General features: G+C 34.1%; 1 protein-coding gene and 1 long non-coding RNA gene across 2 annotated transcripts; one reads left to right on the plus strand and one right to left on the minus strand.

Moving 5' to 3' along the window:
- Positions 1–8,319: 8,319 nt before the first annotated feature.
- LOC112416807 (uncharacterized) lies at positions 8,320–9,754 on the plus strand. The gene is made up of 2 exons (XR_003007311.2): positions 8,320–8,422; positions 9,561–9,754. It is a non-coding gene; the product is annotated as an uncharacterized lncRNA (long non-coding RNA).
- Positions 9,755–10,936: 1,182 nt separating this feature from the next.
- On the minus strand, positions 10,937–22,081 carry LOC112416806 (poly(A)-specific ribonuclease PARN-like). The gene is made up of 8 exons (XM_024771569.2): positions 21,677–22,081; positions 20,036–20,166; positions 13,171–13,365; positions 12,977–13,089; positions 12,497–12,613; positions 12,306–12,420; positions 11,999–12,214; positions 10,937–11,640 (listed from the first exon to the last, which is right to left on the minus strand). Exons 1-8 carry the CDS (start codon positions 22,015–22,017, stop codon positions 10,991–10,993), a joined length of 1,878 nt encoding a protein of 625 aa, XP_024627337.1. The 5' UTR covers positions 22,018–22,081; the 3' UTR covers positions 10,937–10,990.
- Between the last annotated feature and the right edge of the window lie 120 nt (positions 22,082–22,201).

Consider the following 22,201-nt stretch of genomic DNA (forward strand, 5'->3'; position numbering starts at 1 on the left):
ACTAACACAAGGAGGATTATAATTGAAATAAACCTGATCATATATTGTCAGGACAAGAAGTATGGAAAGATATAAAATTGGAACATAAACAAACTTTAGAATTTTGGCCATGTTTTTTCCCTCTTCATATAAATGATAGGATATGATTTGATCTATTTATAATGTATAAAGTCCATGGTCTCGTTCTTTTAAAAAAAAAAAATCCTTGGTCTTGTAACAAATAATAAATTAGTTTAAAAATTTATCAAGTTTTAAAAGCCATTCGTAAAATTAGAATCATTATTATCACTATATTTGTGTTATGTATTTGCCCTTTGCACTTAGATAGGAGTTAATATCACATAATTCTAATAATTTAATATTACTTAGCTAACTTATCATTGTTTGTTTAACCTTTCGTGATAGTAAAGGATAAAATTATCTTTTGAGTAAATAGACAATTATCCTCTGAAATTATATATTTTGTCAATTACTTTTTAAATTTATTTAATAAATAATGTATGTGATCTATATTATAAACCATTATTATTCGAAGAATCCTTATCGCCATCTAACCTATTAAACAAACTATTCTGCTTTTATTCAAACTATTATTCGCAATGAGCACACAATTCAAAAGTTCAACCCCTTAAACCCCATTAATTGCTTTTTTTAGTTTAAATAGATATAGTGAATTGCTTATTTGATGGCATTCACGTGGAGAGGATAACTTACTATTTTGTTCATTGTTAGATTTGATGCACTTTTCAAATTTATCATCATTTTTTTTTTAACAATTCAAATTTATCATCATTATCTTTAAAACATGATAGAAAGATATTGTTCTTTTAATCTGTGTGGTTCTAGCAAACCTTAGTACCTTGCAATTGTCCAAAAAAATTAATTTCACCCTTTATTATCACGGAAGGTTAAAAAATCAATGTTAAGTTAGTTAGTAATGTTCAATTAACCAAAGGTTAAAATATTAATAATAAGTTAGTTAGTAATATTCAATTATTATGATTATCAAGTTATGATATTAACTCCTATATGCGGAGGGACAAATACAACACACTCATAATGATTCTAATTTTATGAACGATTTTTAAAATTTCATAAATTCTTAAATTAATTAATTATTTATTATGAGACAATGAACTTGATACACTATAAATAGGTCAAGTCATATTCTATCATTTATATATGCAGAGAGGAAAAAATATGGCTAAAACTTTAAAGTTTGTTTATGTAGTGATTCTATTTATTTCCATATTTCTTGTCCTAACAGTATATGATTCTAAATATTTCCAAATAGCATCTCCTTGTGTTAATGACAAAGATTGTCCACAATTCAAAAATAATAATGTTAGGTGTCGTAGAGGCTTTTGTGTAAACAGTGGCGGAGCCACACAAAAATGTTTGGGATGTCCGTCATTAAAATAAAGTCGATCATTTTTATTTTTTTAGACAATCAATATTATTACCTCAAGCCCGTGTAAGACGCACCAAGCAGGGTAAAAAGAAGAACAAATACAAGGTGTCGAATATATGCAAAACACACCAAAACCCAAAAGAGTTATAGCCAACAAAAAACCTACTGCTAGCCCACTTAAAACACACATAGACCCCAAAAAAACAGCAATAGAACATAGGCTAAAACAGCTGAGAAAAGGAAGAAAAAAAAGATGGCGCCCCTGATGAAAAAACCAACCCAAACAGACAGAAACCACACCAGCCAGGTGCGGCCAACACAACCACACCAGAACCCACCAGAATGCTGGCAGAAAACCCCAAAACCACAACCCTATAACAGAGAAAACAGCCAGCACAACCACACCACACCCACACCCGAACCCACCAGTTTAAAGTGACACTTTACGCTTCCTCTTGTAAAATGAATAGATTTTTTTACTATTCATCTTGACTTTTCTGTTGCAAGGAAACAAATTTATCAAAATAATGTAAGAATAGTGTTAAGACTCATAATGAAACAAATCTACAACTGATTTTCCCAATTGATTTACCTAAGATATTAAAAGAGAGGACATTTGAGGCAAATTATTTGATTTACCTAAGCAGTATTATTAACAAAAATCAAAAATAAAAAATTCCCTTTTGCTTTGATTAGGGTTATGGGAAAATTGAAATTGAAAACCAAATTAAAAATCAAATTCAGAGATTAGATACACTTACAGTTTTTGAGTTTGTAGAGAGATTGAGACCAATGAAGAGAAGAATCAGAGATTGATGCAGAGAGAAGAGATGGAGGCCTTGAGTTCGCCGGAGAGTTCGTTGGTCACGGGATTGCCGGTGCGTGAGGGTGGTGGGTGAGGTTGCGCACGTGAAGGAGAAGAGAAAATATGGCTTCTTCATTTCTTTCCCGTTCTGGAGAAATATTGGAATTAGAGTGGGATAGTGGTTTGAGTGGCATGGTAGTAATATTAAAATTAATTCAGGGGCATTATAGTATTTTCACAAAATAAATGGGTGCCCATACCCAGTCCACACATGGCTCCGCCACTGTGTGTAAAGTTGTGTAATTAAGATCGACACTAATGAGTTATTGCACTAGCAAAATAATTGTACATTATTCCTTCCTTATGTTGGAATATTCCACAAGTCATCAATTTTATTTTATTTTCCTTTATTTATAGGGTCTCCTTATCTCGTATATTTTTAGTTATTACCATGGCAAGCAATCAATACATATCTCGTTTTTTTTAACCCTACCTACCACCTATAAGAATCATTTTAATCGTTAAAACGGTTGTAATTTTCATCTTACTTTTTTTCAAAAAAAAAAAGAAAGATATCCAATTATTAAATTGGTAGAGTACGTTAAAACAACACAAATTCAAAATTGTTAAAACTGAAATAGAAGAATATGTGAACTTTTAATACGAGTGTGTTGTATTTGTCCCTCCGCATAACGATGGTGTTTTATTATGATTTGATGTTACCCCATGATTTTCAAATCATACTTTTAATATTCTTCTATTTACCCAATGATTTTCAAATCATACTTTTAATACAAAGATATTTGAAAATCATGGGGTAAATAGAAGAATATTAAAACCCCATATTTTATTGAAAATCATGGGATAAATTGAAATAGAAAAATATTTTATTTATCAAATCATATTTTATTTATCACATATCAATCATGGGGTTTTAATCAACACAAATTATTATGATTTAGTCTTTGTGTATGTGATAAATAAAATATGATTTGATATTGTTATTGTGTATAAGGATGGTGCTAAAAAAATTCAAGAAAGAGTAAGTTTTAATCGTGTTTATTCTTTTAAAATTAAAATTATTTTTGTCTCAAATAGAAAACAATACTATGTTCATAATACAATTTGAAAGATATTAAACATCAAACAATATCTTAAGTTTTGTTAAGTTTTTTTTTTAAAAAAAAGGACTTTTGTTAAGTTATTTATCAAAAAAATAAATCTTCAAATTAAACATATGAAAGATAGTTGAATATAATACACAAAATATAGGTAAATATAAAAAGAGCAAACGTATTATGTTCATGATATATATACCACAAATTTAGGATTTTGTATGTGATGATGATATAATAAAAAAAAATTAAGGCATTACTAGAATGGAACTAAAATTATAAACACACTCTATTTGTTGAGATACAAGTCTACAGAAAATTAGCTTAAAACATCTATTCTTAGATTTTGTTGTTTTTTTTACGATATAACAAAATTTAGAAATAGTTAAAAGAATAAGAACCATTGCAATGCTCCAATGTCAAAACACAAGTGCCCAAAAGGAAAGTCATTTGATAAATTAAAATTTTAGTATTAAAGTAAGTATATTTATTGTTTATCGTACCAACAATTGCAGTTTTAAGTAAAAAAAAAAAGAGGATTGTTTGTTGATTCCCTGCTCTAGGAAGTAAATGGAAAACATGAACAAAGAGATAATATATATGGTTTGAAATTGCACATATCATCACCATCATCATCATCACCATCATCATCATCATCATCATCATCATTAATGGCTCTGTTAGGGTTTTCGCTCTGTCTTAAACCTTTGTTTCTTCCCACATTTGTCGTTGCTTCCTCGCTAGTTCACCAACTTTGAACATCCTTGCTCTTGTGACATTAGGTTCGATAAACTTGAAAGCTTCACAACCACGTCAATGCCCCTGCAGGCATTGCAAATGTTGATGCATATACTTTTATACCTTTGAAATTTTTGTTAGGAGGGCTACGTTCGCTACTGAGAGATAGGGAAAGGTTTATGTAGGGGTGGTCGATGCTATGGTGTTTGATTAGCAAGCTGAGCTCGCAGTTGTCAAGGGCCCCCAAGCAATAACTCAAGTGACTCAACCAAAATCGTTTGCTCAGGTTTTGGGTGTTTCAAGTTTGCATTGCCTGCAGGGGTGGTCGATGCTATGGTGTTTGATTAGCAAGCTGAGCTCGTAGTTGTTGGACGGTTCTCGACACTTACATGCTCGTTTGGTTATGACAAAGGGGAGAAACCATACACCGCAGAGGATTCCCAGGGACGTGGATTCTATGAATTTCAGTTTGCAAAAATCGAGGACCTACATATGGTTTGGGTTCAGGGTACATTAAACTTGAAGTCAGGAGTCTTTCGCCTCTCATAATGGACGAAGGATTTCAATCCGTATACTCAGCACCAAACACATGCTCAAATTTAGAGGGAGAAAACTTTTATGGAAATTGTGTTGACTTTCTCCCTCAATTGTTCTAATAGTCCTCTATTTTGGATTAAACTAAAAGAAAATGATTGAAAAATATGTTAAGAATAACCTAAGGTGAACCGTCATCAGGCGTCGATGAGAGAAAAATAATTGTTCTAATACTCCTCTATTTTGGATTAAACTAAAATAAAATAACTGAAAAATATGTTAAAAATAACATAAGGTGACTTGTCATTAGACATTGATGAGTGGGGTTGAATTGTGTTGGCTTTTTCTGATTCAGTTAACAGTCATAACTCATTTCAAAATTTTATATGATTCAGTTCTTTGCAATTGCATTACGTATGTGCTTTATGGTCCCAAACATGCCTCACAGGAAGAACTTGTGACAATGGGTTTCTCTAACTTCATTTCCATATGAATTTATTTTGCATCTGCTGTGCTTTATAGGATGTATCTATGAACTTATATTTACATTGGTTGCATGCATTTTCGTGTTTTGATATTCTCTTGCTTAACAGATATAGCATTTTCTTTTCACTAGGTAAGTTTGTGCTTTGGTGTTTTGGCATTTTTTTAAGGCTGTAATAATGAGACAGCCAAATCACTAGGGAGAATTGCTCTATGGATCCCTTAGTTTTGCTCAAAAGTCACTCAATTTATTATGAAGTACGTTTTCAAGATATTGGCATTAGCCTTTATTTAGAGTGAAACTTCATTTTCGCTCTTGAGATTGTACAGTTGTTAGATTAATCCCTTAAATTGTAGGGATTCATTGTGGGTTCCGGTTTGCTCCATTTATTTACTCTCAATTTAGTCTATTTATGAGAGAATTTGGCACAAATGATAGATTAGTGAAACCCGTCAGTGGAATCCACTTATTAAAATGGGGCTCATTAATCTTTCACTTGTTTATCTCTCTAATAAATGGAAGGTAGATAAATGAATCAAACCCAGACCCGTCTCTAAAATTAAGAAATTGACTATAATGTTCCTTTGTAAATAAATATTATCAATTATTTTTGTCACATCATATTCTTTGGGTAACATTTCGAGTTCTAACTAACCAACATAAGAACCAACTCTTCATAATGTTACATTCTAAACTAATTTGTAGAACAATTACAATTCCTACCTTCCAAGATTGCATTAGAAATTTGATAAGATGATGACATCAAAAATTGCCTGGTTCTTTGCAATGAACAAATGATTGAAGCCAACTTCAAAGAATAGATTAGTTACAACATTAAAAATCATCCAAGTTGATTACATTGTCATTACACCATTGAATATCAGGTTTTCTTTCACTATGAATCTCTGTATCATTGAAAGAACACTCCAAGGCTTTCTCTAAAGACTCAGCAAGATCTATCTCCCACAAACCTAGCCTACACATTGTTCTATAGGTCTCATAACCTGCTACCCTCAAGCCATCTGATACTAACTCCTTTAAGCCTGCACTAATTCTTTTAAAACCGAAACAAACAAACCGTTAGTCTCTTTGATAGTTTTATTTTTTTATTTTTTATTTTTACGGATTTTAGAACGAAAAATCACTTTTAAACAAAAAAAAACTCACTTAAAAAAGGTAAAATATTGTTCAATGAAAAGTTTTCATTGCCATCATTTTAGATTACACAATTACAACTTCAAGGTTGATGTAATTAAAGAAAAAAAATACAATTATTTGATGCATGCACAAAAACTAATTGATTACTTGTGGAATATTCCAAAATAAGGAATATTATACAATTATTTTGCTAGCGCAATAACTCATCATTAATATAAATATTAACCATCCAAATTTACACAATAGCCTTTACGACACCTAACATTACTCTTTTGGAATTTTGGACGTGGACAATCTTTATCACTAACACAAGGACGAGGATCATTGAAATAAGCCTGATCATATATTGTCAGGACAAGAAGTATGGAAAAATATAAAATTGGAACATAAACAAACTTTAGAATTTTTGCCATGTTTTTCCCCTCTTCATATAAATGATAAGATATGATTTGATCTATTTATAATGTATAAAGTCCATGGTCTCATTCTTTTAAAAAAAAAATCCATGGTCTTGTAATAAATAATAAATTAGTTCAAAAATTTATCAAGTTTTAAAAGCCATTCGTAAAATTAGAATCATTATTATCACTATATTTGTGTTATGTATTTGCCCTTTGCACTTAGATAGGAGTTAATATCACACAATTCTAATAATTTAATATTACTTAGCTAACTTATCATTGTTTTTTCAACCTTTAGTGATAGTAAAGGGTAAAATTATCTTTTGAGTAAATAGACAATTATCCTCTGAAATTATAAGTTTCGTCAATTACGTTTTAAGTTTATTTAATAAATAATGTATGTGGTCTATATTATAAACCACATACATCAATTATTCGGTGAATCAAAAATGTCAATTTGAATACTTAATAGGAACAATGTTTTAATGTGGAGCTCTAATCTTTGAACAATGTAATGATATAAAAGTATTGATATGTGATTAATGGATCTTATTTAAAACATTTGTGTGAAGTGTTGGGTTGAAGGGATTAAGTGTTTATTATGTAATATTATTAAAAAAAATTATAAAGAAATGATGTGTAAACGCAAGACTCGTTTAAGTATCAAAAACGAATGTCTCTATTCTGGATGTTAGTTTGTTTAAGATTTTTTAGAAAGTGTACATGCAACAGGATATTTCTAAGACAAGTGTGCAACAAGTTGTACCACTAAACTTTTTTAGATGGCAAAATCTATTTGAGCGTTTCTTATTAAAATAGCTTATGTAAGCTTATACATAAGCGCTTGTACTATAAGTTGCAAATATTAGAGAACTTATTGAAATAAGTTTAAAACAACTTACGGACATATCATAAATCGTTTCCATCAACTCTCTCTCAACCAGTTTATTTCCATAAACTCTCAAACTGTATCACTGTTGTTTATGTCAATCGATAAACTCAGATAACTCAATTCAATCAGTCTCTAATAAAAGACATTTGGTAATACTTTAAAATATTGTTATATTGAAGCACATACATGGACACTGACACACCTGATTGTTATATTCAATCAGTGTCTAATAAAAGACATTTGGGAACGCTTTGTATTACATTCAATAGGCAATACATGCGCCAGTTGCACCAGAATAAGAAAGACCTTTATCAACTATCGCCACAGATAAATCTGAATCCATAAGAAACTGTCTAGCAACGGTTAAACCAATGATACCAGTGTAACAACCCGATTTTCGTTAAATTTATTTTAATTGTTTTTATATGTGTTTATTTATACTTGTATGTGATTATTTGCTTATGTGTGTATTTTGACGGGTTTAGTGTTAGAAGAGTATTTTAGTCATTTTGTGGGTAAGGGTAAATTAGTGATTTTACCACGTAGAGTTACTTTTAGTGGTTTGAGTAAGAATATTATTTCTTTTTATTAAGCGACTAGAAAGTGGAGTAATTAATTAAGAGTCGGTAAGTGACCGTTATTACTATTTTTAGCGTTAAGCGAGTAGAAACATTTTGAATTGTTTAGTGAGTGTGTTGAGCCCATTAAGACATTAAGGGTTAAGCCCAATAGTGGTGAGCCTATTTAAACCTTAGTCTTTGAGGAAATTAGGTCACCTAGTATCATTTGTTCATTTCATATAACATTTTGAGAGAGGTAGGGAGAGAAAGTTCAAAGAGAATGAAAAAAAGGGTTAGAAGAGAGAAGACTTGAAGAAACAAGAGGTGATAGAGATTCTAGGAGCTTAATTGATGCATAAGTGTTTATTTGAGATAAGCGATTATTATGAACTTGCTTGTTGAAATTCGTGCTCTTGTTTTAGTGATATGTTTGGGTATGTTAATTTGTTGATAATTGAATTGTTGATGATGAATTATGACATGTAGTTGTTGATTTCTGGTTGAATCCATGATGATTAATCTTGGTTATTGTTAGTTGTTGTTCTTAAGATCATTTCATGGTTTGGGTATGAATTACATCAAAATTCAAAGAATTCTGTGGATTGGTATGAATTTTTTACAAATGCAACTTTTTCGGTAAGTTGAGTTGTTGTTGTTGATTGTGATGATTTTGAATGAATGTGAAATTTGAATAAGTTAAGTTTTTTTTTTTTTTACTTTTTCATCTCTACCCTTGTATTTCAAATGAAATCTGGTATTGATCGGTACAGAATTGGTCTTAGGTGTAAACATGAAAGTTGTAGGTAAGGATGTTAAATTTCTAATGGAGTTGGTTTGATTCCAAAATGATATTTAGAACTTGAGTTATAGTCAAATTACTACACGTAGGTCATAGTGAATTTTTATGAAATTTCAGCACAACTTTTTTATGAACCGTGAAACTTCCTCAAAATTAATATTGGGTTTAATGAAGTATTTAGAGTGAATAATTGAGTATGTAATTATGGATTTGAGAATATGAATGTGTTGATGGCTTGAGAAATATTTAGGTGGAATTGAATCGGAGAAAACGGGTTTTTGAGCTAAAATGTTGTTTTAAGTGATTACGTGAAATAAGCTATGTTTTGGCGATTGAACTTGAGGTGTTTGAGTTTAAAATGATGTGTTATTTTTCTGTTTTGATTCATATTTTTGCTGGAACATATTCTACTTGATCAAAACTTGGATTTTATAAATGGTATGAAACTTGGGATTTTATCATACGGATTTAGGCTAAACTTGGAACTAATGCTTGATAATTTACAATTGGTCTATGTTCATGCTTATATGATTGATTAAGATTGAATTGTAGGTTTTTAAACTTGGATAAGTTACTTTGCTTTAAAAAGTGTCAATGTTGGCCATTTTTGCAAATATGATACGAACTTGTCATAACTTTGTGATTTCATTGATTTTGTCGTAGTTAGCCGGTGAAACGCACATGTATACTCTACTGCACTCATATGTAGTCTAGGTGTATACATAGTTGAGGCATTGGATCTTGTTTTCTTGGTCTTGATTTATTTGTTCCAATTATTTTAAAGTTGTAAAATGAGAGATGAACTTTGTCGAAAATAATCTTTAAAGACCAAATACATGGCAAATCTTTTGTGGATAGTTTGATATAATTATATGAAGATATGTGAATGATTGCTAAGTGTTGAATATGATGTTTATCATAGTTGTTTTGATGAATTTTTAACTTAGAATAATTTACCAAGCACAACTACATTGAAGGCTCATTTATGAGAGAAAACATGATTACAAGAGGATCTCCAATGGGAGATGTTTTTCCTAATAACATGTAGATCTTATTAGCTACTTCTATTGAACAATTTCCTCAAAGTAGAACCCACCACAATTGATTTTTGACACTCTTTGAAACACGCACAACCAACAAAAACTTCTACAAAAGAAAAGGGAGAATTGCTCTATGGATCCCTAAGTTTTACTCAAAAGTCACTCTATTTATCGGAAAGTAATGGGAAGCAACTTCCCATTGCACAAAACCTATCAAATGATACGTTCTTATCAGCTTTTTTTATTGGATGCTATCTTCCGATCAACTTATTTTAATGGTTGAGCAATTGATGCATAGAACAACGGTAAAAAAATGGCAAAGGAAGGATGGGAGAGAGATCATTAGACTGAAAAGAGAGGCATCCAAACCAAAGCCATCAAGGTTTTGTCATGAACTAGACTAGTGTCTAATTCAATCGGTCTTTGTGCGAACAAAATTTTGAAGTAGGCTTTCAAGATATTATTAGCCTTTATTTAGAGTCAAACTTCATTTTCGCTCTTGATATTTTACCCAAATGTTCGATTAATCCTTGAAATCATAGGCACTCGTTGCAGGTTTCGGTTTGCTCCATTTATTTACTCTCAATTTCCTCTCTCATATATTTATGAGAGAATTGGACACAAATGGAAGATTAGTGAAACCTATTAGTGGAATCCACTTATTAAAATGGGGCACATTGATCTTTCACTTGTGTTTATGTCTCTAATAAATGAAAAATAAATGGAGGGTAGATAAATAGAGCGATAAATAGAGCAAACCCGGACTCTCTAAAATTAAGAAATTGACTTAAATGTTCCTTTGTGAATAAATATAAATATTATCAATTATTTTTGTCACGTCATATTCTTTGGGTAGCATTTTGAGTTTTAACTAACCCAGCATAAGAACCAACTCTTCATAATGTTACATTCTAAACTAATTTGTACAACAATTACAATTCCTACCTTCCAAGATTGTATTAGAAATTTGAAAAGATGACATCAAAAATTGCCCGGTTCTTTGCAATGAACAAATGATAGAAACCAAATTCAAAGAATAGGTTAGCTACAACATCAAAGATCATCCAAGTTGATTACATTGTCATTACACCATGGAATCTCTGGTTTTCTTTCACTATGAATATCTGTATCATTGAGAGAACACTCCAAGGATTTCTCTAAAGACTCAGCAAGATCTATCTCCCACAAACCTAGCCTACACATTGTTCTATAGGTCTCATAACCTGTTACCCTCAAGCCATCTGATACTAATTCCTTTAAGCCCCCACTAATTTGTTCATCATTCATTACATTTAGAAAATCTTTCGACAAGCCAGGTTCCCAGAAAACGACAAAGGCACAACTCTTGTCCACGAATTTAACATCAAACTCTTCTAAAAAGATGTCATGGGATTCACGGAGAACACTCTTCAACATGCCGGCCGTCATACCAAACTTAAATCCCCATAAGAATACTAAATGTTCGCAATTTGCTTTTCTTGTATTATTGGTCCACACACTAACATCCTCGTTACATGATGATTCTTGGATATTGGCTGAGCATGAATGGAATACATTAGTGAAGTCTTCAAGCTGCGGGGCCAATTGCCTATTTCCAGATTCAGTTACAACAGGAGAAATTTTCAATACAGAGCAGAGCTTCATAAATAAGTAGGATAGCCTTAAAGCATCAAGACCATCAATCTTGCCTTTGTTTATTGTATCTGTAAGCAAAACAAAAACAGAAAGAAAGACTAAGCAGCTAGTAAAATTAACTTTATATCATGTTGACAGAAATTATTAAAGCAATAAGAACAAAACTTCGTATTCAGATTGTCACCAGTCACAATCCCATGCATATGTACAGTCAATACATCGGTGACCGTCTAATATTGATTCAACTGCCACTGATGTGCTAAATGTATGAATGTTGGGATTGCTGACTGCATGCAATCAAAATTCTGCAAGTTAGAAAGGATTTGCATGCTGCTTTCCACAATTTTTGCAAGATGACTTGGATGAAACAATCAATAAGCAAACTTCTGAATTTTGCATTGGACAGCAAGAGGTAGAGTGACTGACCTTGGTCAGGAATTTCCATTTCAACTAGTGCAAGGAAATGAGTATTCATGTAGGATAAAGCATTACGGATGTTGGTCACTTTTTTCATGGTTCCACTTTTCTTCAATAAATAATTCACGTCAATTACTTTGGGGAAAATTTTGCACAAGGAGCTCACAAATTCATCTACTTCTGATGGCAGTGGTGCGATGAATTTTGAATGAATAAGTGTACAGTCTACATAAAATAAATCAAATCAGAGTTAATAAATGGAAGAGAGTAAAGTAAACTAGAACTAAGTTGATAGATTTCCATTTAAGAGAAACACCATTAAGGCAATTGTGGGAGATAACGGGTTTCTGTGAAGCGGAAATCAAATCGATCACCTCTCGAAATCCACGAATTTTCTTGCTCTCCTCCTCTTCCAAACTACGAAGCTCTCTCTGCAGTGCAGATCTAGAGTTATATCCAAAGTAAAACCTAATGAGGAAGAGACAAGCAGAGAGAGACTCTTGTTACCTCCAACACTTCCTTATCTTCTCTTGATTTCGTCAAAACGACACGTACTGCCTGAGTTGTCCCACCCTTTGAAGGTATCACTAAAGGAAGCAAGTCATCTGAGAAGTCTACTACCATCTACATGCAGAGAAACCCGAGTAAGAAAGAAATAGGGAAAAATGTTAATTCAATTCTACCTATTGTGAAGAGATCAAGGGCTTGTTTGGATTAACTTATTTGAGCTTATCTACTCGCATAATCACTTGCAATATTGTTAGGGAGGACATATGAAAATAACTTATGACGTGTCTAAGCTGTTATTTTCATAAGCTCTTCAGGAGAGCTTATGAAAACAAATTATAGTTTATATGAAAACAGTTTGACTTTATTTTATATTTTGTTATAAAACTAGTTTATATATGCACTTAATTAAGTGGTTTATCCAAACAGGACCCAAAGTTGTATCAATCAAATTAAAGAAGTAACAACAATATTAAGTACCTGCAGAATTAGTTGCACTTGGCGGTCACTGCAAACATCTACATTCAAGCACGGTCTTAATTTGAACTGTTCACTACCCGAGATAATATTCCTAATAGAGTTGATAAGTTCGTCTGCACAAAATGAGTGATAAAGAATAAAAGGAGAACCTAAGAAAAATCTCATTGTACAAAATTTACTAAAGATTTTCTTACCATCTTTGCTTGTCTTTGTGCCCGAGTTTTTGCATGTATTTCTCCAATGTTTAATCCGTGATCTAATCCTCTCAATAAAAACTGTATCAGCAACAGTAGGAGGTGAAGAAGATTTCATCACACCAAGAGATGGAGAACTGGTCCCTAAACGAATTTTAGCAACTGACTCTTGTGCTCTAGATAAATATGATATACCTGTTACACAAATTGAAATGGATCATAGGTCTTAGGATATAAGTAACAGAACCACAGACCCTCAATTCACATTTCACATAGCATAACATACATTTTTCTGTATATAATGGAATTCTAAAACATTTTTGTATGTAGTCACCGAGATTATCTGCTCAGGTGTCCAGCAAGTGAGAAATCACTACTTTGAATTTATGGCAAAATAAGCTTAAGGAACTGATACATGATGGTAACCCTTCTTTTTCTTTTTCACCTTGCCTTAACACATACCATGTTAGAGTATAATATAGATAGAGGCTAAACATTGTAACTATCTTACTAGTCTTAAGCTCTAGTCTATCAGATTGTGACATGTGTCACATATCTCTAGCTTATCTCTTTCATCTATATAAACTCTTGTATCTCTCAGATTCATTCAATACAAAGAATATATTTTTCCTATTTTCTTTTCTTTCCTTCTCTCATTCTCTCTCTCTCTCCTCTAACAAACTTCTGTAACAAACTTCAACCTTCAAGGTTCATCAATGGCGGTTTCAGTTTCTATTATGGTATCTTGAGCTTTTTCTTCGATCCAAACCATGTCTTCGCCTTCATCACCAATCAACAATTCTGAGACGCAACGCGTCACCGCTGCGGCCTCGAAGAACTTCAAACAAGTCATCTCCGTCAAACTCGACGAAACGAACTATCTCCAATGGAAGCAACAGGTAGAAGGAGTGTTACGCGGCACAAAAATGGTGCGTCACGTTGTTTCACCGCAGATCCCACCGGTTTTCCTCAACGACGCGGCGCGTGAGGCTGGAATTGAGAATCCGGCGTATACCGAATGGGAAGAGCAAGATTCGTTGCTCTGTACGTGGATTCTTTCCACGATCTCGTCTTCTCTACTATCGCGTTTTGTTCGACTTAGGTTTTCGCATCAGGTATGGGACGAAATTCACAATTACTGCTACACTCAGATGCATACTAGGTCAAGACAACTTCGTTCTGAACTTAGAACAATTACAAAAGGAACGCGCTCGATTGCTGAGTTTATCACTCGTATTCGTTCAATCTCAGAGTCTCTCATGTCTATAGGTGATCCTGTGTCTCACCGTGATTTGATTGAAACTGTTCTTGAGGCTTTACCTGAGGAATTCAATCCAATCGTTGCCACTGTTAATAGTCAAACAGAAGTTATTTCTCTGGATGAGTTAGAATCTCAGCTTCTTACTCAAGAGGCACGCAATGAAAAGTTCAAGAAAGCGTTAGTAGAAACTGCTTCTGTTAATTTGACACATGCTGAAAATTCTGGAGAAAAGAATGGTCACGATCAACCTCAAACTGGATCTTATCCTGATCAGCAGTTCAATTTTTCTGGCAGAGGAAATATTCAGTGTCATCTGCTATAAGACTGGTCATGATGCCAGTATTTGCTATCACAGGCTCTCTGTTCCTCCTCAGTATGAAGGATATGGTAGTCTTGGTGGAAATTTTGGAGGTAACCTTGGAAGTGGCTATGGTCCTGCAAGTGGTTTTGGTATTCCTTCAAATGTTTGGATGCAAGGTGTTGGTCAGAGGAACCCCTCATATGGTGCACCCAGAGCTCCTTTTCCTCCTCAATTTGGCAACTCTCGGCCACCTGCTCCTCAAGCCTACATAACTGGAAATGAGTCCACCAATTCTAACTCATTCAACAATGGTTGGTACCCTGACTCTGGTGCCACCCATCACGTAACTCCTGATGCTAATAACCTCATGGATGCTGCCTCATTCTCAGGTTCTGACCAGATGTATATTGGCAACGGTCAAGGTTTGGCTATCAACTCCATAGGCTCAATGAGTTTCCCTTCTCCCTTCTCTCCTAACACTACTCTTACTCTTAACAATTTGCTTCATGTCCCTTCAATAACCAAAAATCTTGTTAGTGTCAGTCAATTTTGTAAAGACAATAATGTATTCTTTGAGTTTCACTCTAACATTGCTATGTTAAATCTCAGGATTCTACTAAGATCCTTCTAAAGGGATATCTGGGAGATGATGGTCTCTACCAATTTGATCAGCCATATATGCCTTCTGTGTCAAGAACTGCTTCTTCAAGTTCTGTTGCCACTTCTTCTCTTTCCTCAAATAATTGTTTTTCTCCTTCTAGTCTTTCCCTATCTAGGTCCCAATGTAATAATGGAAGTGTGTACACTCCTACCCATACTAGCGCAGCAATGATAGTTCTAATCTTCTTTCATTGTATAAAGTCTGGCATAACAGACTTGGCCACCCACATCATGAGGTGGTTAGAAGTGTTATGAAATTGTGTAATCAACAATTGCCTAATAAAAGTTTCACAGATTTTTGTTCAGCTTGTTGTTTGGGTAAATCTCACAGATAACCTTCTGTTTCATCCAAAACTGTCTATAATAAACCTTTTGAACTCATATTTTGTGATTTGTGGGGTCCTGCTTCTGTTGAGTCACATGGGGGTTACTCTTATTTCTTAACCTGTGTTGATGCTTACTCTAGATATACCTGGATATTTCCTCTTAAGCTAAAATCCCACACTCTCATCACATTCCAAAATTTTAAAACTATGATTGAACTTCAATATAACCTCCCAATTAAATCCGTTCAAACTGATGGTGGTGGAGAATTTCGTCCCTTTACTCAGTTTTTAACAACTTTAGGGATTACACATAGACTTACCTGTCCCCACACCCATCATCAAAATGGCTCTGTCGAAAGAAAGCACAGGCACATAGTAGAAACTGGCCTAACTCTTCTTGCCAATGCCAAACTACCTCTACACTACTGGGATCATGCTTTCTTGACTGCCACCTACCTTATTAATAGGTTGCCTTCACCCATTCTCAACAACAAATCCCTATTTTTCCTGCTTCATCTTCAAATTCCTGATTACAAATTTTTAAAAAGCTTTGGTTGCTCATGTTTTCCTTTTACCAGACCCTACAACAATCACAAACTAGAATTACGTTCAAAAGAGTGTGTGTTTCTTGGATATTCACCCTCTCATAAAGGATACAAATGCTTAGATCCTACAGGCAGAATGTTTATCTCTAAGGATGTTATATTCAATGAGTACAAGTTTCCCTACTCTGAGTTGTTCACTTCTGGTCAGTCTTCCTCACCCCCTACTACCAGTTCTGATCATACTCCTTTACCTTCATTTTTGTTTCCCTTAAATAACAAACAATGCCCTACAACTCAGTCATCATCAGCTCCTACTACTCCCCTCCATACTACCAGTTCTCATTCTTCATTTCCTGAGACACCTACTGATATTTCCCAGTCCAACCAATCTCATCATCATCATAGCATCCAAGACACTCATGCTTCTTCTCATTCAAATCACCACAATATCCCACCTGGACCTATCTTTAATCCCACACCTATTTCTACTCATTCTCCTTCACCTTCTCCCTCTTCCCACTCTAATAATACTTATCATAGTATATCTGCTGAGTCTGTCCCTAGTCAACCTTCAACTCAGGCTGAACCTCACCGTATTCATCCTAATAATACACATTCTATGGCAACAAGAGCAAAACATGGAATTGTTCGGAAAAGAAAGCATCCTACTCTTCTCCTTACTCATATTGAGCCTACTGGGTACAGACAAGCCATGAAACAACCTCAGTGGCTGCAAGCTATGCAGCTTGAACATGAAGCTTTGGTGAAAAACAACACTTGGACTCTTGTTCCTCTACCTGCTGACAGACAAGCAGTAGGATGCAAATGGGTGTTCAGAACTAAACAAAACCCTGATGGAAGCGTAAATAAGTACAAGGCAAGATTGGTTGCCAAAGGGTTTCATCAAATGCCTGGCTTTGACTATAAAGAAACATTTTCTCCAGTGGTAAAGCCAGTAACTGTGAGAAGTGTGCTGACACTAGCAGTCACAAACAAGTGGTGCATTCAACAACTGGATGTAAACAATGCCTTTTTAAATGGCTATTTAGAGGAAGAAGTGTACATGACACAACCTCCTGGTTTTGAAGCTGTTGATCCCTCTTTAGTGTGTAAATTGAATAATGCATTATATGGGTTAAAACAGGCCCCAAGAGCCTGGTTTGAAAGGTTAAAATCCACTCTGCTTAAGCTGGGTTTCTGCTCTAGTAAATGTGATCCATCCCTGTTTATCTTACATGCAAATCAGCACAGTACCTTCATGCTCGTTTATGTTGATGATATACTCATCACAGGCAGCTCTGCCTCCTTAATTCAGCAACTGGTTAAAAAGTTAAATGCAGAATTCTCTCTAAAGGATCTAGGCCAGCTTGATTACTTCTTAGGAATTGAGGTGCATTATTCAGAAAATGGGTCTCTACTCCTATCTCAGAAAAAGTACATACAAGATTTGTTAGTTAAGGCAAATATGGCAAATGCAAATGGAATTGCTTCCCCTATGGCCTCTAGTACAAAACTAACAAAGTATGGCTCCAATCATGTATCTGACCCTACATTTTTTAGGTCAATAGTGGGTGGCCTACAGTATGTTACTGTTACTAGACCAGAAATCTCCTACTCGGTTAATAAAGTCTGTCAATTTCTATCGCTCCTCTAGAGGATCACTGGAAAGCTGTAAAAAGGATCCTCAGATACTTAAAAGGCACCATTCATCATGATCTTCTTATCAATCCTGCACCTATGCATCAACCTCTTTCTCTAACTGCCTTCTGTGATGCTGACTGGGCTTCTGACCCAGATGATAGAAGAAGCACCTCAGGTGCCTGTATACTTTTGGGGCCAAATCTCATATCTTGGTGGGCAAAGAAACAAACACTGGTTGCAAGGTCCAGTGCTGAAGCTGAATACAGAAGTCTGGCTCAAGCTTCTGCTTAAGTTTTATGGATACAATCTCTTCTTAAAGAACTGAAAGTTCCAACTGCTATTCCTCAGATATTTTGTGACAATTTGAGCACTGTATCACTGGCTCATAATCCTGTTCTTCATTCAAGAACAAAGCACATGGAGCTTGACATTTTCTTTGTCAGAGAAAAGGTCATCAGCAAGGACTTGATTGTTTCTCACATACCTGCACAATACCAAGTGGCAGATATCCTTACCAAGCCCCACTCTGCTTCCAGATTCTTGGAGCTCAGAAACAAACTAAGGGTGTCTGACCCCATGAGATTGAGGGGGGACTGTTAGAGTATAATATAGATAGAGGCTAAACATTGTAACTATCTTACTAGTCTTAAGCTCTAGTCTATCAGATTGTGACATGTGTCACATATCTCTAGCTTATCTCTTTCATCTATATAAACTCTTGTATCTCTCAGATTCATTCAATACAAAGAATATATTTTTCCTATTTTCTCTTCTTTCCTTCTCTCATTCTCTCTCTCTCTCCTCTAACAAACTTCTGTAACAAACTTCAACCTTCAAGGTTCATCAATGGCGGTTTCAGTTTCTATTATACCAGAAGAGACAGAAAAACCTTCCAATTTAGGTTTTACTGACTCACATCACATAGGCAACTAAAGTAGCATGGATATTAACTTGCAAGCGCAACAAAACATTACAGCAATACCGATGGATCTCAATTTCAGACACAGAGAAAAATGGATATGAAAAGGGAAATGTAATTGTATTAACGAAAGCAGGGGACAATTACAAGGAGATATGGTAAAATGTAAATTATCAAAGATAACAAACTGATAGCAAGCAACCAATTCCCTAAGCACAAAGGCTTCCACAATTCACGTATAGTGAATACACAAACTAACAGAAAGATTAGCTAGCTGAACTCTCTCTCCTTTAACCACCTACATATAATGCTAAGTCTTGTGCCTTCCATACATCCCATGCATCATTCCATCCACGTCACTCCTCTTAAACCCTTTCCCACGTTTTCTTTCATAAACCCTCCATGTCTTGGGCTTGGGGCCATATTCAAGGCCCACTTGCTCTTTACCATTTCTATCAAATACAGTACCCACACAAACCCAACTCCTTTCTCCAAAGTATCCATATTTGAAACAAACAACATTAGAAAACACACAAATGAAAGTTCTATTTTTGCTCACTGGCTCGTCAAATTTAAAAGCAAACTAGCACAAATATAAGCATAGGACCGTAGAAGATAAATGTGACATTGTTAACAAATCTCATGAGGAGTTTGAGTAAACAGCTTAATTAATACAACTTATTAAGTGCTTACTTATAAGTTGTTTCTCTAATGGAAGAAAGAATGAGGGAAAACTTTACATAAGCTCTTTATAAGTTGTTTCTATAAAGGCTTAAATATGATTTTCGTCCCTGTAATTTGGGTCAATTTTGATTTTCGTCCCTGTAAAAAAAAAACTTTGAAAAACATCCCTGTAAGGTTAAGGACGTATCATCAAAAGCTCTTCCAAACACTTAAACAGATATTTATGTGATAAGATAAGTTCAAATAAACTCTTCTTAGTACCCTATAATTACTAAACAGCAGGTAAAACAATAACCAAATAAATTTCACAGAAATTCAACAGTTCCAGTTTTTATTGGTAACAGAACAACAGTTCCAGTTTGGGCAAATGAAAGTATTGTATTTCTAGAACAACAAAACACTATCTAAAATACGCCTACAAAGGCAAACACCGAACCTACATACAAATTCCTGGTAATAGTTACTTTAAAATTAAAAACATCCCATTAGAAACATAAACAAAACACAAAGTACAACAAAACCTCGCACCTTCATATATGCAAGCATTGAAATCAAAACCCTGGCGAGCCATGGTTGCCAAATGAGACGTCTGGCACAAAAAACTGTAAGCAGGCATACCAAGCTTTAACTCATCCCTTGGAAACAAAAGAAAATTATACCTGCACAAAAAACACAATTTTGAAAAAACAAAGAAAAAGTGAAGCATAAATTAAGTACTAGAAAGTTTGGCAACATTAAATTCATTTCAAAGAATGCAAAAACTGCACTTTGATTCTTTCAAACAACAAATAGTCCAGGTCATTAATTTTTATCACAACCAGTGTATCTGCCAGCTATGGATCAATATCATCAACATTTGTGATTATTAGAAATTAGGTGAACTTTAAAACTTTTTACATTCTCAAGAATAAGGATTTAAAAGATATGAAACGTCATTGTAACCCGATTTTACACTGACATCCAATGAAAATTCATTGTTTTCTCATGTCATCCCACCTATGCATGACCGAAAATTCATATTGAAAGTTTGTCTGGTATCGACAGTACTGACACAGTCACACACTCATGGTTATATTCAGTTACTTCTATTTTTTAAATTAGTACCGGTGTCGACATGTTAAGTGTCAATGTTGTGTCTCAATCACTACATACTATCCCACTCTTGTAACTAACATTATAAAACTGATGATATTATACGACAAAAAACACTGCTCATTTAAGATGTTAGTGTAAGACTAATGTACTTAAGTCTTTGGCCATTGAAGTCCAAGAATAATGCCTGCGCTGAAACATTCTGTAAGGTTTACTCAAAATGGTATTACAACAAAACAAAATGTTTATTTTCTCAAAGTATTATTGGTTTCGACATATCAATGTCAGTATCGTGTATGTGTCACTACTTCACGGCATCCCACGCTTGTAACTACATCATAGTCCATATAATTGATGACATAATAATACAAAATAAAAACTCACATTAGATGTCAGTGTAAAACTAATGTACTATCATTATATGTCTATTAAGCTCTAAGAAAGAACTGTGCATGTACACATTTTTTCAAGTTTATTCAAAAAGGTATAACAACAAAAGAAAACCATCATTTCCTATCACAAGCGGTTAGCAGTTGGTTCGTACCACACAAGAGCATAAGTTCAACTCCCTCTGCCAACATTAAGACTTTGTTAGTGGGTAATTTGTAAGTAAGTACCCCTGTCTGTGCTCTGAAACCTGCTGTGACACTAGTGAGCGTCCGAGACTCAATTCAGATAAACTTTAGTTTATCAACGAAAACTAGCATTTTCCTATGAAACTGATGATATTATACAACTAAAATAGTGCTCATTTAAGCTGTTAGTGTAAAACTAATGTACTTAGTCCAAGAATAATGCCTGCGCTGAAACATTCTTTCAGGTTTATTCAACAAAAACTAGCATTTTTTTTTTTTTTTTTTGTCAAGTAGTCTAGTGGCTAGAATTCACCTTTTAAGGTGAATAAATGGGGTGTCCAGGGTTCGAACCCGCACCCGCCTCCGCATATAACAATGCATTGTCTGAGCTATGCTCATGTAGCATTTCTTATTTAATACTATGATTCACACTTTCTAATAATAAATATTCTAATAATCAACTTAAAAAACGGTTATGAGTGTTGTAGTTAGAAGAACTCACGGATGAGCAACGAGGTTGTTAGAATCTGTAACAGAAAACGGGCAGACAGCGAACTGAAGAAGCTGAAACCGCTGAGCAGACTGACTAGCTTTCAGATAAGCAGTTTCCGCCGTATCGAAAGGCTGAACACGGTGCCACGGAGTAGTGGAAGAAGAACCAGTTTTCTCCATAGAAATGGCGATAAAATCGGAATTTGAGATGTTGGTTTTGATTTCCTCTAATGAATCGTTGAAGTTGGAGATTGTTACTTGTTTTACTTTCCATTTCGAAGAGGAGATTTTGGTGCAGAGGGAACGTTTTTGGTGATGTAGTAGGAAATGGAAGAGCGAAGAAGAAGCCATTGATACGGCGTCGTTACTGTTTCGTTTATGGGTTTTTGCTTCATATAAACCTTTGGAGTTTGCTTAGTGGGTCGGATCTTTAAGTTTGAATTATAATAAATAATTTTCTTTTAAATATTAAATTATAATAACAACAAAGATAAAAGTATATGAAAAAATATAAACTATAAGCTATTGAAATAAG

This window comes from Medicago truncatula, chromosome 7 (assembly GCF_003473485.1).
Source record: "Medicago truncatula cultivar Jemalong A17 chromosome 7, MtrunA17r5.0-ANR, whole genome shotgun sequence".
In the NCBI taxonomy this organism is placed as follows: domain Eukaryota; kingdom Viridiplantae; phylum Streptophyta; class Magnoliopsida; order Fabales; family Fabaceae; genus Medicago; species Medicago truncatula.

What these genes read in the sequence shown, in the direction of transcription:
- LOC112416806 (XM_024771569.2), bottom strand. Translation starts at nt 22,017, where the DNA reads ATGGCTTCTTCTTCGCTCTTCCATTTCCTACTACATCACCAAAAACGT. An exon ending in AAGTGCAACTAATTCTGCAG is followed by an intron (nt 12,614 to 12,976) that starts GTACTTAATATT and finishes CTCTGCATGTAG; the next exon opens with ATGGTAGTAGACTTCTCAGA. An exon ending in CTCCCACAATTGCCTTAATG is followed by an intron (nt 12,215 to 12,305) that starts GTGTTTCTCTTA and finishes TATTTTATGTAG; the next exon opens with ACTGTACACTTATTCATTCA.